The 17,355-nt window shown below is 39.2% G+C and overlaps 2 protein-coding genes across 7 annotated transcripts in view; both read left to right on the top strand.

Annotated features, from left to right (window-relative positions):
- LOC131693720 (NADH-ubiquinone oxidoreductase 49 kDa subunit-like) overlaps positions 1-17,355 on the top strand; it is a 366,118-nt gene that overhangs the window by 118,505 nt on the left and 230,258 nt on the right. The gene's annotated exons all lie outside the window — the stretch shown is intronic.
- The window catches only part of LOC131693718 (rap guanine nucleotide exchange factor 4-like), a 352,448-nt gene that overhangs the window by 179,684 nt on the left and 155,409 nt on the right, over positions 1-17,355 (top strand). For all 6 annotated transcript variants that reach the window (XM_058981800.1, XM_058981798.1, XM_058981803.1 and 3 more), the window contains one exon: positions 6,431-6,549. In XM_058981800.1, the coding sequence (XP_058837783.1) occupies positions 6,431-6,549 (119 nt within the window). The remainder of the gene's footprint in view (positions 1-6,430; positions 6,550-17,355) is intronic.

Raw genomic sequence — 17,355 nt, 5'->3', positions numbered from 1 at the left:
AAAAACCAAAACAAAACTTATAAAAATTGATAAAGGAAAACAGGGAACTAGAAAAACGTATTGCGAAGATTGAAAAAGTCGAACATTATTTAACAAATGGTGAATATAATGAAAAATCGATAGGAAATTAGGAAAAAAAATTAGAATCAATGAAAATGAAAGAAATTACTAAAAAGAATACAAACATTAATATAAAAAATGCATAAACTGAAAAACTCCATTAATCAAGAATAATAAAATGTATTTAACATTAAAAACAAGAAATATTTAAACCAAAAAGATTTAAAGAAAAAATAAATAAAACGTTAAGAATGCATAAAACTAGAGGAGTGTATATAAAAGACAAGAATAAAATAACCATAGAGAAATTAAAAAAAAATGGACGAGCCAGAAAATTTTGAAAAACTGGAAAATTGAAATGATGAAAAGACGAAAAAGTAAAGAAAATTGGAAGTATTGAACAAAAACGGAGCAAACAGACAAAATGGAAAACAAAAAATAGTAGAAAAAAGCCAACATGGTATACTATAGAAACACAAAAAGAAAATATTAACACGAAAAAAATAATAAAATGGATATTATTTAAAGAACAGAAAAAGCACTAGAATTGAAATTTGAAATAAATTCAAACAACGAACTAAAACTAAAATTAAGAAAAAGTGCGCATAGTGTCAAAAAAAGATAAATCAAATGTTTTTTAGGAAAATAAAAAAAATCAATGTAAACGTATAGGAAAATGGTCAACAGAAAAAGTACTTTCAAAATAGGTTAAATGAAGAAATAACAATAACAATAACGAATTAAATTTTAAGAAAAAGTTATAAAAAATAAATAAAATTGTTTCATTTTTTCCTATTGTTCATTTAAACAATAGGAAAAAATAAAACTACTATAAACGGAAAGCTAAAAACTAGAAAATGAGGAATAAAATAGGAGAAAGGTAACAAATTAAACAATAAGACAAATTGGAATGAATTTGATTAAGTACAATTGCTTTTGGAAATGCAAAAAAATGAAAAAAAAAAAAATAAATGTAGTAAATAGACAAATTCTAAAAATTAGATGGAATGACAAAAGATACAAATAAAAAGCATGGTATTAAAATATGAAATAATAAGAAAAAAAAATAAAGAAAGCAGAATTTTCTCGAGAAATTGCGAATAAAATTAAATAACAGAGAAAAAACTATAAATTAAAGTAAGTGATGGTGATAGCAATAGAAAAAAAGCAAAAGTAAGGAACGTAAAAAGATGGATAAAATAAAAGTATGCAAATAGATAAAAAAGGTAGAATCTTACAATTGTAGAAATACAAATACAATCCATAACTTGAAAACATAGATCAATTAAATTTTAACAAAATAAAAAAAATCCATATAGGATTAAAAAAATGGAAAAAAATGAGAAACATGAAACAAATCTCAAATAAGGGTTGTGGTTGGAGTTTACGCTATGCTGGTTTGAAAACATTCATAATCCTATAAAAACATGAATTATTCTTTTATTTGTGTTGGTGTGTTAGCACACCTTAAAATATTTTACAAAAATGTTGTAACTGATTTCTAGAAAATAGTTCAAAAATAAAAATAAAATCGTTACGTTCAGGAAGCGACGTTCAAAATCTCACGCTCACTCCTCCAAAACGAAAAGATTTTGTATGCGGATTTAACTTGCTGCATTAGTTAGCTAATCTTTCTAACTAGTTGATTATTTTGGTAGCATAGTGAAATTTTTTCTTCGAAATCAAACACAATTTAGCAATTTAGTCGAAAATCGCCGAAAAAAGCTACGTCATTTGAGTATGACCCCTTCACAAAAATGTTTCGGAATTATCTCGTATCTGGATGGGATTTTTTTTTATAGATTTTGTATCAATGAATTTGGATTAATTTCGCATTCTTTTGGTACATCAAGAGTTTTTGATGACTCATTTGACCAATTCAGCTCTCAAATAGAGGTAGGGTTACCGCCTCTAGTGGTACTTTGACCAGCAGAATTTTACTGAGCAAACTTCAAGAAACACATGGGTATGCGTTGAAATCAATTTGAATTTCTAATTAAAGCGATCACTCGACTGAATTTTGGAGCGCTTCCATTGCTTTTTATTGTACAAAACGCTTAAAAACAAATAAATATGCACTGTTTTATTTCTTATGTAGCTCGTAGCACTAGGAGGAAAAATATCTTATTTTCTTCACATTCAGCGTAGAGTGTAATGTTCTGGTAAACTACTCCACCTTTCTGTGCCGTTCACATTTAGTTGTATGTTTTTGCATTTGTTGACAGTTTTATTGTTTTAGTTGGATGTAGTAATTCGCTGTCTCGGTTATTCACAAAGAATCCAAAAGCACCAACCACTCCCGCTGTGAAGGATAACCCGAGCGAGCCTTGCTCTGCTCCTCAGTAAACAAACACGGGGTGTTAAATCACACTTCAGTTTCTTTCGAGAATCTTTGTGAGGAACATTGATCCATTGAAGCGAAGATTCAATGGGGAAAGTAAACCCAAATGGCACTTTTAAAATAATATTTGTCAACGCCAAGAGGGGCCCTCCTTAACAATATGGGCCTGCAACCCAAGAACGATGTTTATGAGGACTGGGTGCTGGGCGATTTCTGATAAAGAAAAGGGCAACGCAAAATTGCAAAATAATCCAATGGATTCTTCCGGGCGAATTCGGATTTACCTGAACGAAGACACGGAATTCGTCTCCAAAAACCGGTGTGGCAACTCTAAGCAGGGTTTTTTTTCTTTCAATAATTACTTTCGATACTAATCCAGCGCATTCGAAGATTGGAAATTCAATAAATCAAAAAAATCGATTTCAAATTGGCGAAATTTGAAGACAACCTCATGACTAATCAAACCATTTAATTGTTTAACCCTTACAAATCTGATCATATTTTTATTTCGATTATAGACATTTTAACCATAAGGTCATTCGCTTCTTCATTCAGGTTAGGAATTTTCCTGTGACAAATCTGGGTTGGGATTCGAACCCAGGTGAGCTGCGTACATGACATTCAATGTACAAATTCCGCCATGCCCGCTCAAGCCTGATCTTGTTTCGATGCGAGAATTAGGTTGGTATAAACAGTTGATATCAAATATGCAGTTGTTTAGAATATTCGCTATTCTAGTTACCTCATACACAAGATATTAATTTTTTAATTGTATTCTCAAATTTTTGTTGTCGAAAAAGTATTTGCCAAAATTTTAGTTTCTGTTAAAAATCCGGGCCCCTTCAAAACTCCGGGCCCGGAGGGAAACGTCCCCCCCCCCTCTCGGCGGCCCTGCCTGTGTGATTGAAGCTGCCAACCCCGAGCTTCAGTAGATCTACGCAAAACCATCGAATCGGTAATCACACCGTCGATCTCTACTTTGTGAGCGGGTGTGTAGATACGGTAGTTTAACATAAACGATGTGTCACCAGTAATGTAATTTGCTTCCTTTCGATAGGATATCACAAATCGAAGCTTGGGTGAACTTTCGATATACTTGTAATGGCTGGATATATCTGCGTTGGTTTTTTCGAGATCGTGAGCATACGTAGCCGATTACCTTTGATCCGATCGAAGTCGGAGTGAAGAAGGATGACGAATCAAGTTTGAAACCCATATCATCGTCAGCTGTGTCTTTTAAAGCCTGTCCCAAAGTTAAGACAAAAAGAATGCATTTTACTCGCTGTTATGGCTGGATGTTGCCGATTTTCCTAACACCGGGCACAAAGAATGTAAAAAAACCTGTATTAGAAACAGATGATAAAAGCATCTTTGTTTCACTTGGACTGGTAATTCCAATCTAATGATATGCATCGTAATGAGCCATTGTCTCCTATTTATATTTCCATTCTACGCATAATTGTCCGATGTTAATTTTTGAGCATTTCCATTTTTTCATTGAACATTTCCTTTCAACGTATATTTTCAGAAAACACGTCGAAATCATATAGTGTGTTTCTAGACTCCGTACAAAAATACCAAGTCTGTTTGTCCTACAATTACGTTGCGCTTACTTGCGAAATACTTTACACTAGATACTGGGGACTAGAAAAAGTTAGCGAAAAGAGAAAGTTTCATCAAAAAGAGGTGGATGCCCATGTAGTTTGTGGACAATAACTGTAACTATTGCCTTTCATTTGAGCATTAACAGTTACAAGGATCAACCTTAGAATTGAAGTAATTGCAATTAGTCTGATTGGATTCCGAACGAGCAGTGCTGCCAGGAACAGTTTACGTTGACAACGTAAAATGAATTTTTCATATATCATCGTTATGGTGCAATATTTTTGAAAACTGATAAAACTTTTCAATTTAGACTGTCTTTGGTTACGTTTTCCATGCAATTGAACTATTGTAAATATTCTGGAAGAATTGTATTGAGCATAGGAAAGTGAAAATTGAGTAGCTTCTAGCACTCCAAGGGAAGCACCTATCTTTATGAAGAAAGACTTTTCGTGTATCTTAATTTCACCGTTTTCAAGGAAAAAAAGTTTTGAAACCCTACATGCACTAGAGAAAAGTTGGGCATGAAAGGGTTAATAGGTGCTGTTCGGTACAAGTAGGTGGAAAAACGCCCCTCGTAGACGACCACGAATCTGAGCCAAAACTCAAACGTTGACATTCGGTTGACACCGTCACAGTGAGCTGTCAGATAACGTGGCACAACCCATCACTTTGACAAATTCATTGAAACTAATAGGAAGCAGGAGATTAAAAGTAAAATTAAAATTGAATTTATATTGTGCTTATATTCATTTACAATCTAAAATTTATTTGTAGCCTAAATTAAAATTAAATACTATTTTCGGAAGCAATTTCTGTTCAATTAAAATAAATCGGAGACTAGATTGTAAGTAAGAGCTAAGATTAAAATGTATCGTTCTCTAAAAATAAAATTTATTCACAGCTTTAGCTGAATACTCTAAAACCGGGTGTTCTGCTGCGAGAATTCCGAAATCATCACGAACAGGTGCGATCAATCCTGTCGAACTATCACTGTTTTCGCTTGCAAATACTTATAACACGGCGATGGAATTTAACAAGGCTGTAGTGACAGCTTGCAAAATCTAACCAGACCCTCATTGGCTTCAAGTCCACCGCTTTCTTAGGGGTGAAAAGCTTGGGTTTAAGTACGCAGCTGCAAATTCCTTGCCAGATCATCTGTTTCTACACAATTTTTTCGGTGAGCACGCACTTGAATTTTCTTGTGCCAGATAAAACTTTTATCCTAGGAGCTACAGAAATTTGTTTTCGACGTGGATGTGTGCAAGATCAATTTTCTGTTCTCGTCTTCCATATGACACAACTTATTACTGATCGTATCAAAACGATACTACGTGCCCTTAAATTGCTCTTAACGATTTTGGTAACCCTATATTTGCTGACAATGTTGCTAACAATAAGAAATGCCGAAACTTTCAACAATATAATTTTATCAGCTCAGGCACAAGTTGACCGGGGTAGCTACCGGCACGGATAAGTCATAAAATAAGTAGGAACGAGTGTGACATTTCCATGTAGATACACACTAAATTATTGTTCGAAAGGCGACCAGAAAAAGATACTTCGCCAAGGACACCAGAAAGCCACACTACAGCTTTGTACAAGATATAAAATAGATGGGTGGGTAATATCAGAGACATAACCTAAATAAAGTAAAATACACTTCAGACTATTAATACGAATATTTTTACTATCTTCTGAAAGGTTGTAATAAAACCAGTTCTTTCGGTATATCTAACGAAAAACAACAAAAGTTATATAAATGAAAAAGTTTTTTTTAGGAAACACTCTAATGCTGACTCTTAGATTTCGTGCGAAATGCAAGTTATGAAAGATAGAGTTTTCATATATTGGGTGAATTTGTCTGAAATGTGTTGTTCTACAACTTCATTGAAGGCAGCCAAGTGCAGCAGTTTTAAAGCGTTAGGTTTTATTTTAAATCTTGCTAAAATTAGAACCAACCTAGCGTCTGCTATCAGTTCAAACAATCTTCCCGGAAAGAAAACGAACCATCTTAATTAGTCAAACGAATGCGTTGAGCGCGCTTGCCAAACAAACAATTTAAATTGAGTGACTCGTTTGCGGCAACCATTTCGTACAACGAGGGTCAAACGATTTCATCAACAAAGTTAAAACTCAGAAAATTCATTCATTTTCAGCCATGGCCGTGAAAAACTTAAATGTGATGAATTGCATAAGAAAAAAACGCACACCTCGGTATCTAGGTTCAACACTTTTTTGCAAGTTAAATTAATATTTACTTTTCATTATTCATCGCTTCCCATTCCAGCAACCCCAAATCGGGCTACTAATATATATTCTAACCGATGACGATGGCTCTTTAGCCGCTTCGCACCCGTTCGTTTACTTTTTCCGTTCACTTTTTCCTGTTTGTTCATTTGTTTTTTTTTCTCTCTACCTTCCCAGGTTTCGGACAGAGCATGCAGACCACCAGCACCGTTCAGTCCGGCATCCATCAGCAGGCATCACCAACCAAAAAACAACTAAGTCCCGATCATCCGAACCCGGCCTCACCAATCACCGAGGTAAGTGCTTTTTTTTGCTGTCATGCGTTCCTTCGGGTCACTTCTTGTCGAATGTTGTTTGGCCGAATTACAGTTGATTTACATACATAACAATCGTCAGCATTTTGTTGAATTCGCGGATTTTAGGAACTTGTTAAGCTATTGTTAATAATAGTGCAGATTTTTAAGAAAAGAACCACCAATAAAAAATCAGTTATGGAATTTTGCGTTTCGACTTCGTCTTATTAGAATCCGACACTAACTTAGTGACGGGACTGAGCTAGCGCCGGATTGACGCTAGCTCCAAAAATCGGAGACACAAGAAAATCACGATTGACTGGGGGTTTGCTCAGGAACACAAATAGCGTCTCCATTTTTGGAGCTAGCGTCAATGCAGTTAGGGTCTAAGTTAGTGTCGGATACTGATGAGACGAAGTCGAAACGCAAATTCCACAACTAATTTAGTAATAGATTTTATGCGCAAAGGATGGTTTCAAATAATGTTCTCCTTAATGAAGAAAATTTTAAATTTTTACCAAAATTGTTCTTCACTAAGAAAAATATAGCACAGTACAAATAGTAGCTATTCGGAAAAAATGGCACTCGACCAAATGGTAAAACACCACGCACCCTTTTCTTTCGGCCGTCATTCGTCAATGCGCTAAGTGCTGTTGAGGCCATTTTCGTTAAACGTTTTTCGTTGTATGGCTTTCCATCTTGCTAGGATAACGAGATGTTTGCTCTATCTCTTTCCCGCACCCTGGAAAGCACACCATTGAATATAATGCTTGCGGTATACAAATTTGTACACGAAAAAGTACGTCATCATATCCCCGTCCTACATTAGAACCGGTACATGGTTTTCACCCAAACGTAGTTACATCGTTTTTCATATTTGTACTCAATGCTTCGTTAGCCTGGTGGCGGGCACATCAGAAGCCAGAATCTCACTTGTTTAGGTACTAACTATGATGGGCACCGAAAATATCGGAAAGGACACAACTTGAACCGTACCGTTCGCTCTCAGCTAATAATAGTCCTACCTAGTGCCTGATAGTGTGCAGCTAGGACATCCACCCGAATTGGGACAAGCAAGTTCATGGTCGGTGGAGTGCCACTGGAAATCCATCCGAGCGGTTCATTCAGGTGGGCTCGGTGGGTGGATGGATGGATGGATTCAAAGCCATCAAAGGGATTTGTTTTCTGCATCTGTAAATCAGCTTTTCTGTACTTTATCCGGTGGTGATGACGTAGTTTTCTGGTGTTGGGACGTGGGGGCGGTTATGAAACGTTGCCAAGGATGAGTTGTATAGTATGTAGTGCTTCACAGAAATTGACGTTGTTTGATGTAGGATGCTGAATGTGAGTGTTGTTTTGCAGCAGTACAAAATAATGCTCATTGACGTTGGTACTGGGTGTTTGGGGAAAGTTTTGGTTTTTTTCATTACAAATTTGTGAATATTCCTGCTCATATACAATAGTAGGTTTCGAAACGCTTTTTTTCATTCCCAACGACGATCTGACTAGGAAAACTGCCAGTTAGTAAAACAGGGTTGTCTATTTCCTGATCAAATATATTTTAACCATTTTCTTGTCCAAATTGTAGGTTTTTTGCTTTGTTTCCGGTTTTTGTATAGCTTTTAGCTTGTATTCCATTCATCATCCGTTCCTGAAACCTTTGGAAGACATTTGAAACGGTAAAATTATGTATATTCATTTTCTGAGAGCGCTATACGATAACCGAGCCAACAAAATGCATTCGCGATCGGCTTACTGATTTTGTCCATATCGTTCCAAATCTTACTGACAGCTGCACATCTAAGCGGATGTATACGGTACACTCTAAATAAGATTTGGTTAATTTCGATCAAGTATGAAAAAAGTTACGCAAGTTTGAAAGTGTCGCAATAATTATCGACACATTTATTTATTAATTAATTTATTTATTTATTAGTTTTTACCTTGAAGGTCATTCACTATTATTAATATAAGAACATATACATTTCAGTTTTCACAACAATTATCTTATCCCCTACATAAGTGGACAATGGGCGACATTCTCTGCATCACTAGTTGGTTGGGTTGAGAGACCATAGTGTTCGATCAGCTGGGTTTTATGCACCTGCTGGCCATAGACGTGTCCATTTCCACTCGGCGTGCGGCGGTGGGTCCATGATTAGATCATTGTGAATAGATTGGCCTCTTTCAAGAAACCTATCAGCTTTTCTTCAGTGGCTGGGTCATTCTCCAAAATGTCTCTAATTGAATATGCTAGGTCGTATTTCCCTTTTAATTCTTCTAATTCCCTACAGTTAATCAGTATATGCTCAACCGTCATTCTCGTATTGCAGGTTAAGCACTTTGGAGGATCCACCCGAGATATTGTGTGGGCATGTGTTACACGGGTACACACTCAATTCAGTTCGGTAATTTCCGCACAGCTGAACAGTCAGTAAAATTTTTCAACCTGATAGCTCAGCAAAGTGGCGTTAATTTACACATTTTCAGCGAAATATTTACCGAGTTCATCCAAAACAAACGTCACTTCTACTTAGATCTCTGTAAAAGCTTTGTTAGCTGAGTGCTCGGCTGTGCATGTCCTACGCGAAGTCTGGACAGTACCTTTTGTTCAATTGTCTTTTCCCTATCTTTCCATTTATCTATGTCTCCTTTTATCTTTTGTGTATGCCCTCTCGTCCCTCTCCAGTGCAGCACGAAGTGATCCTCTACTTTTTTTCTAAATGCCTGATTGATGTCCGCCGTTGGCACTGTTTTAGTAGCCATTTTCCTTGATCTCCGTCCGCACAATGCAAGGTAATCGGCCTCATGATTTCCACGGATCCCACAATGGCCCGGTACTCAACATATCGTTATTAGGGGGTCACAGATTTCTTGACAAAGATTTCCCTTAATTCCCCATTGGTGTAGTTGTTGCAGTACTCCTGTTCACCAGACGCTATTACAGGCTTTCGAGATATCTAGTATGGCTATTAGAGTGACAGATAAAAATGACCCCCATCGGCCCACCCCTGAGTCGATTCCTAGTCCCACCAGGAGTGTCTGCTCCAAATTTGAGCCAAATCGAACAAGTCTAGCTACCGGACCAAAGTGCTTGAAGTTTGTATGGGATTTTTCGACAATTTACATTGAGAAAAACCACTTTCGCACATTTTCCCCGCTAGGTGGCACTGTATACATCAGATTATCACCAAAAGTGAAACTTAAGAAGATAATTCTATTATCTACAACTTTGTTGAAGACTGCAAAGCGATCCGACTCGAACAAGAAAAGTTATTAAACTTTTAACGAAGTGATGTCTGAGTCAGTTTTGCATGGGGCCTAGCAGTGCATGGCAGTGTATCAGTACTAGGTTCTAACAAACTAAACATTTTGTGGAATAATGGTTAGATTTAGCTCAATAGTATGTTCGGAAGAATTGTAGTACATAGTACGAGTTATGTTTTGGTTTGAAAATTATAGTTCCCCCTGTGACCGCATAGATGGCGCCAACACTAACTTTTCAACGGAGAGAGATAAAATATCGAGATGTTTGGAAGAATTACTGCAAAAGGCTTGTTCTACAACTTTGTAGAAGACACCTAATTTCTATCTCTCTCCGTTGAAAAGTTAGTTGGCGCCATCTATGCGGTCACAGGTGGAACTAAATTTTAATAACCAAAACATAATTCGTATTATGTACTGCAATTCTTTAGAACCTAGTACTGATACACTGCCATGCACTGCTAGGCCCCATGCAAAACTGACTCAGACATCACTTTGTTAAAAGTTTAATAACTTCTTTCAACAAAGCCAGATTGACTAGCAGTCTTCGACAAAGTTGTAGACAATTAAATTATCTTTCTTATTTTCACTTACAGTGATAATACGATGCATACAGTGCCACCTAGCGGTGAAAATGCGAGCTAGTGGGTTTTCTCCATGTAAATTATCGAAAAATTCCATACAAACTTCAGGCCCGTTGGTCCGGTAGCTAGATTTGTCCGATTTGCTTCAAATTTGGAGCAAGTACTCCTGGTGGGACTAGGAATTGACTCAGTGGTGGGCCGAGTGAGTTTTCAAAAATTCTTTATTTTTCTGGGCACTCTAATGGCTATATCCGCATGGAGATCTTCATCGAGTGCTTGGTTAAGAGTCTCACCCAAGGACCCCAAATGAATCCCCATTCCAAGTCCTTTTCTAAACGCGAACTGTCTGCGGTCTAAAAGATTCCTCTCCTCGAGCAAGGTGGTTAGTCGCCTATTAACCATCCTTTCCATTGTTTTTGCAACACAAGACAAAAGATTTATTGGTCTGAAGTCACTTGGTTCCCTGGATTGGCCATTTTTTTTGGGAATGGGGACAACCAACGCTCGTCGTCAGCTATCTGGGAAGGACCCGCCTTCCCAGATTCTGTTACAACTGTCCAAAAGCTTTGCTCTACCACTTCCCGGAAGATGGCGAAGCATCGGGTACCCGACATCGTCATGTCCAGCCGATTGTTTAAAGCCACCGCCATTTCCATTCCGGAGAGAGGGCGGTTGTAATCCTCGCTAGCATCTGTGGTGAAAAATGTTTTGGCATTCATTTTTTCTTTCCGTCTCACAAAGGACGCAGGTTGGAGTTCATCCGAAAATAAACTCTGGAAGTATTTGCCAATTTCATTCGCAATTGCAGTGGGATCCGTTATTGTTGTGCAATGTGCCATCAATATTGAAAGAAAATCCAGTTTACCGTCGCTTGCCACTTAGGGCGTTTACCCGTCTCCATAACTCCTGAGTGGAGGAGTCTGTGCTGATGCCATCAAGGAACTTGGCCCAGCTTGCAGCCTTCGCTTCTTCGACCGCTATTCTTCCCTCATTCCTGAGTGTTGTGACCGTTCTTCCCACAGTATGTGATCTACAGGAGTTTTTTTAGTAGACGGAGTGCCTTACTTCTTTTCTTCAGTATCAAACCAACTTCTGGGTTCCACCAGTGTACCGCTCGTCGAGGTGGTGTTCCGCTGGTCTGTGGTATGCTGTTTCTCGCGGGTTGGATGATCAATTCTGCCATCGCTTCCGGTCAGTGGCGGATCCAAAATTTTTTAACTTCATGAGAAATTTTTAAAGTAGTTTCTATTTTAAATTCATTCTAAATTCTAAAACATTCCACATCAGATTCGTTTACCAAAGCTGATTTTAATTAAATGAGGGTATTACATATTACTTATTTTACAATGAACATTTCAAAATCGAAATTTCGGACCCCCTCCGAAATTTTTTTCTGGATCCGCTCCTGCTTCCGGTGAATAGTCGCGAACACGGTTTAGAGCGGTCGACATGTTTTGTTCATATGTTGTCCAATCAGCCCGTTCGTATATCCAGCGCTTTCTTCGAAGAGTGGTCGGTGGCGTGCTATCGTAGGTAATTATCGTTGGGAAGTGGTCACTACTTCCTTTGTCCGTGGATATCGTCCAACCACATGCTCCCACTATCGAGGCTGATACTATAGTAAGGTCCAGTGCGGAGGCGGCTTTGCCTCTAAAGAAAGTGGAGCTTCCATCGTTTAGTATAATTGCCCCAAAGTCTACAACTACCTCCATTATTGCGTTACCTCGTCTGCAGCATCTCTTTGAGCCACATGTCGTGTGATGAGCGTTGAAATTCCCCGTTATTATGAAGGGGGGAGGTAGTTGTCTGATGAGCGATCGCAGTTTATTTTTCTCATCTCGGATATCCTGCGGTAAATATATCGAGACTACCGTACATTCCACAGGGAAGCCTATTCGTCGTGCCACTGTGAGCAGATCCGTTGTCAGGTTTACTGGTTCCGATGGTAGATCGGCTCTCGTGCCTAGGTCAACCGTCTGATGGGTGTTGCTGCCTCTACGTGATTCCCAAATGTATTGGTGACCGAACCAGGAATTCAGTACTGTACCATCCCTGATGTCAGACTCTTGTATTGCCAGACATATGGGTTTCTCTTGGGTAATGATGAGTTGTAGGTCACCATAATTAATTCTAAGACCATAGATGTTCCACTGAATCATTAGCGTGCAGTTTCCCCTGCTTATCGTTGGTGGTTGTGTTGTACTTCTGATTCTAATTTGAACTGCGCTGTGGGTGCATCTTTGCTCTCTAACACTGGGGGACTCTTCCTCCGGGTGCTCCACTCTTTCCTCCCTGGACCTCCGTCCCTACCGAAAATGGCGGGGACGCTGGCGAGAGATTACTCATATAGGGTGATGAGCCTATTTTCACCATACTAAGCAAGGTGCCTCACTAATTCAGTAATTTCTTGCCTTACAATCAATGGAATGCGTGAAAATTGACATCAACCGCTTTGCTTCGTTGTTAAGAACCAATATAATAACACAAATGCGTTGAAAACAGTAAAATTCTCGTGTTTGAGTACAATGAAAACTCGAATCGAGTGCCCCTATTATTGCGCTACCATTTGACTCAATGCGTTGAACAAAGATGGCAGACACTGCTCTAACCAACGGCTTCAAATGGGTAGGGTGATAATAGAAACATGGCGCAAATAGGTTCATCACCCTATGCATTGGTAAATTGTACTAAGGGAGACACTGCGCCAGTTTGTTGATGGCGAGAGATGGAGTAAAATTACTTACCCGGGAAAGATCCGAGTTTGTCGTCGCACTGGGCATCGAGGGCTCGGCACTGTATGACGGGGTTATGACACTCATGGCTGATGTAGCAACTGTTTTGTGATGTTGGGTTTCTGTATGATCACATTTGTCCACCCACGTGTATGGCGTAGGGCTGATGTTTTCCATTCTGCTAACGATCTCTCTGGTCAAACGGTCAGTCTCAGTGTGTTGGGCTGTGGAAGGTACTAGGGCAGGATTGTGTTCAGAGTGAGAGATTTCAGTTTCAGGGAGACCCAGTAGGACATCAGGTGGTGTTTGTGAGTGGGTTCTCGAGCAGACCGGCCGCCTACAAGAAGCCCCGACTACCAGCGGGGCAGCTGAGGCGTTCACGTGGTCCACCGAAAGATGCACCGTATACATTTTGTTGGTAAGTAGTTTTTCTGTGAAGAACCATGGGGGACAGTGTTGTTGCTGGTCGTTGTATTGTTATAAGTACTTGCCTGGATATTAAGCGATGGTCCCGGGCCAACAGCCGCCGGAGGCTCATCGAGGGGACCCGGAACTTCTCCGGTCGGGGTCAGCGCAAGTGGGCGTGTTATGGTGTTGTAAATTGTTTGTAGTTGGTAAATTGGTAAGATATTATTTTGTATCGCGGTGATTCTGCTACTATTATTCATGCTGTATTTTAAGTTGTTCTGCTTCTTGGTGTTTGGGTAATTTCTTGGTTTTATTAATCTGAGAACTCGATTGGTGATTTACGATTACCCTTTGCTTCCTTGCTGGAAATGCCATATGATTCGGAGGAACTGGATCTGAAATCGAACAATCTTGAATTGGGCTACCGGGTGCGGGTAGATTTTCATTCGTCACAGCTTTCTTCAGGGGGCTTCTAGATTTGTCTTCTCTATTTTTATTTCGGTTCTTTATTCTTTTCCTGTTTTGTTTCGTGTTCTCGTGGTTCATTTTTGCGGGATTCTCTTCTGACATGTCCATCTGGTTTGTTGGGGGCTGGATTTTTCCGGTACCAGTTTGCTTCTTGAGTGGGGCTGATTGTGAGCTGCTGCTTAGTTGAGTTTGTGTTTCGAGGTTTGCTCTTTTGCTCATTTCTCTAAAAGCTCCTCTGAGTGCCGCTATTTCCCCCAGGGCTTCAGCGAGTTGTTCTTTTGTGTCTTCGTATTGTGCTTTTAACAAGCGAATTTCGGTGTCTTTGCTATGGCCATTTGATTGCCTTTTGCTGACCTGCTTAGCTCTTGCGAGCTCTTCACGAAGTATTTTTATTGTTCTGTCTTTGTCATCAGTGTTCGGATTCAGCCGATCCCTCACTGTTTCGGCATAGCTAACGGTAGATGGTTTTTTCGATATTAGCGCTCTTGCTTCGGGAAATGAGATATTATTCGATACTTTAATTTTTATCACACTTTCTTCTTCAAAGTAGGTTGGGCATTTACGATCTCGCGTGAAATGCTCTCCCTCGCAGTTAATGCATTTGCTCACATTTTTGCATGGATGATCCTTACTCGTCTGCTGTTCTCCACAGTTGAGGCAGACTTGTTGATTGGGACACGAGCGGCTACCATGGCCAAATTTGCCACAATTGTAGCACATCATGGGCGCGGGGTAGTACGGGCGGATTTTATTCCGAACTAGGCCCATGTAAATAAATTCGGGGAGAAAAGAACCGACGACGACAATACTGAAAGTGGAGTATTCGTACCTTTCCGTCCAATAGTTTCGTAATACGTCTGATCGCTGTTACATTCTGCCCCTTCAGTTCTTCGAGTAGTTCGTCAGCATTCATATTCACCGTGTCAGGATCGTATATCGCCCCCTGAACTAGGTTAAGTGTAGGGTGTGGAATGACTTCGATGGGTTGTCCATTGGCTAAAGCTTTCATGCCAATCAACGCTTGATATGCTTTTGTGCGGAGCACATACCTTGTTCCTCGAGCTTCTTTACTGCCGTTAGTACCTTATTTGGATCAGATTGCAGGACCGCTTGTACCGATTTAAATATAGCAAAAGGGGTTCGACGGTAGTCTCTATTCAACCCCGTTCATCCCGCTAACAGCATGCATAAGCAGAGTTGGTTGATCAATGACGTCCCCGGAATTTAAATACTGCGGTAAAGTGTGACTAAGTGATGGTCCTCGGCCCAGTCATGGGGAAAAGGTTCCGGTTGCATGATTAGTGCGTTGCCCTTTTGTATCTCCGTTCCTCTTTCTGTCTCCGACTATCGTTCGGGTGGCGCAGTCCCAGCTTTGGCTGCCTTTGTTTGTAGACCACGTTGCTTTTGACCAAGATGGCTACTTGTTCGTTCGCCCACGTTGTCGCCTATTGTTAACCACTGTTTTCGATGAGCCCTTTTGTTTCGTACAATCAGTTTGCAGTTTATTTAACTCGAGAAAAATACAATCCATTTAATTAAAGAGAAAAATCACTCGTGAACGCGGAATTGTTAATACCAGTGATGAGAGCGACCCGTTAACCACCAGTGTTTAACCCGAACTGTATCGACACACTCTTTAGATTTCAGAAACGGATTTTAAACCGTATTTTCACTAAAACCATCAAAAAAAATTTTGCTTGATTTTGTTTTGTTTGATCTTAAATTACGGTCATGCAATTTAACCTTAACGTGTCAATCTTTCCCTACTTGCCCCCAAATCGATAGCTAGTTTAAAGCAGCTACTCCAATCACGTTTGCTACCAGAAACCAATTAGCAATAAAACAAACTTCCAAATGCAGCTTCCGTTGAACGACGATGATGATGATGTTGATGATTCGATTTGAATGAATGAATGATTGAACAACAAACGAGATTTAAATGTGGTGTGCATCCGAAACAACAATTAAATCCACCCCCGCTCAACCAGCTGTGGTCAACATTCCAGCGAGCTTATTCGGGGTAGCATGAAAACATTAATTAGCAAAAACTTTGTAGCCATCCGGATTTTTTTTATGTTCGACTTAAATATGCTAATTAACAAACATCACTCGCATTTATTGACACACAAATGACAAATATGATCCGGTGGGTAGAAAATTGTCCAGCTATGATATTTGTTACCCACCCACCCCCATGGGGAAGGTGTCCCCCGGAACATAATAAATAATTAATCTGATGCTGGTTTCAATATTCGCTCTGGTTTATTGATTGGAGCTAATTTGTGTCACAGTCGTGTGACATTGAGCGCCATATAAATGCATCGCCATACAAAGTTACCACTTGGAATAGATTGCCATTTCGTTTTCGATCCGTCCCCTCCCACCAACTGGGCCATGATCAATTCAGTGCAGGAAAACGACCGGCAGATTAGCTTTCTTTCAATCCGTGCGCAATCAAAAGCTAATTATACGATATTAATGAGGCAATTTGTAAGCTTATCACATAGTTGCGGGATGATTTTGCTGCTGCTATGGTGTCCTTTGGCAATCCGTGGGAAAATGTGGGTGGACAAACAGAAATAATACATTCAGCACGTTTTTTGCCTCCGGCTAGTGATTTTAAACGCCAAAAAACCGAGATCGTTTTTAATTTCTCTGGAATTGCTAGTTTGATAGCCATAGTTTGTTGCAGCTGGAATCCGGATGCTCATTTTATTTTATAGTAGCGCCTCTAGTGCTCGGTTCTGGAGTGTTTTGAAAGCAGTTAGTTTTTGCCTTCCAGTGATGCAAAATCAAAGTTGCGAATTCGTTGAAAATTTGCGATGTCCCTAACCGATGAACAAATGCGCATCGTAGTAGTACTAACGATCAGGATTTTCCTGATAGTGATAATCTTTCAGTAAATGCTATTAGTAGCACATTATATCCGTTCGAAGAAATCATTAACTTATGAATCCTCTCGAGCATTGAGTTGACCAGAGATTTATCTTCAACATCATTGCTATGGGATATATAAGTAGATTACATACCTTTTTCGGAGAAAAAATTGAGGAACGTCTGAATTTTTTAAAGGTGTGTAGCAATGATTTTATCACATCAAAGTTGATAGTTCATTTTTCGGTGAAAAAAGCATTAGTTTATAAAAATATAATGACTGGTGGAGTTATGACCTGTTCCATGAAACTATTTTATATTTAGGAGGCTTGCGGTGATCACGATGGAAGTCCAGCAGATCAACTAAAATCCCAAAACTCAAAAAATGCATTAGTATAGAAATATTCCTCGTACCTAAAATATTGTCGGTTCGCATGGTAAGGAGGGACAAGTCTGTCTTTGCCGTGAGGCATGTTGAT

The sequence above is a fragment of the Topomyia yanbarensis genome, chromosome 3 (genome assembly GCF_030247195.1).
Source record: "Topomyia yanbarensis strain Yona2022 chromosome 3, ASM3024719v1, whole genome shotgun sequence".
NCBI classification, from domain to species: domain Eukaryota; kingdom Metazoa; phylum Arthropoda; class Insecta; order Diptera; family Culicidae; genus Topomyia; species Topomyia yanbarensis.
This window is presented reverse-complemented; position numbering and strand designations above follow the sequence as displayed.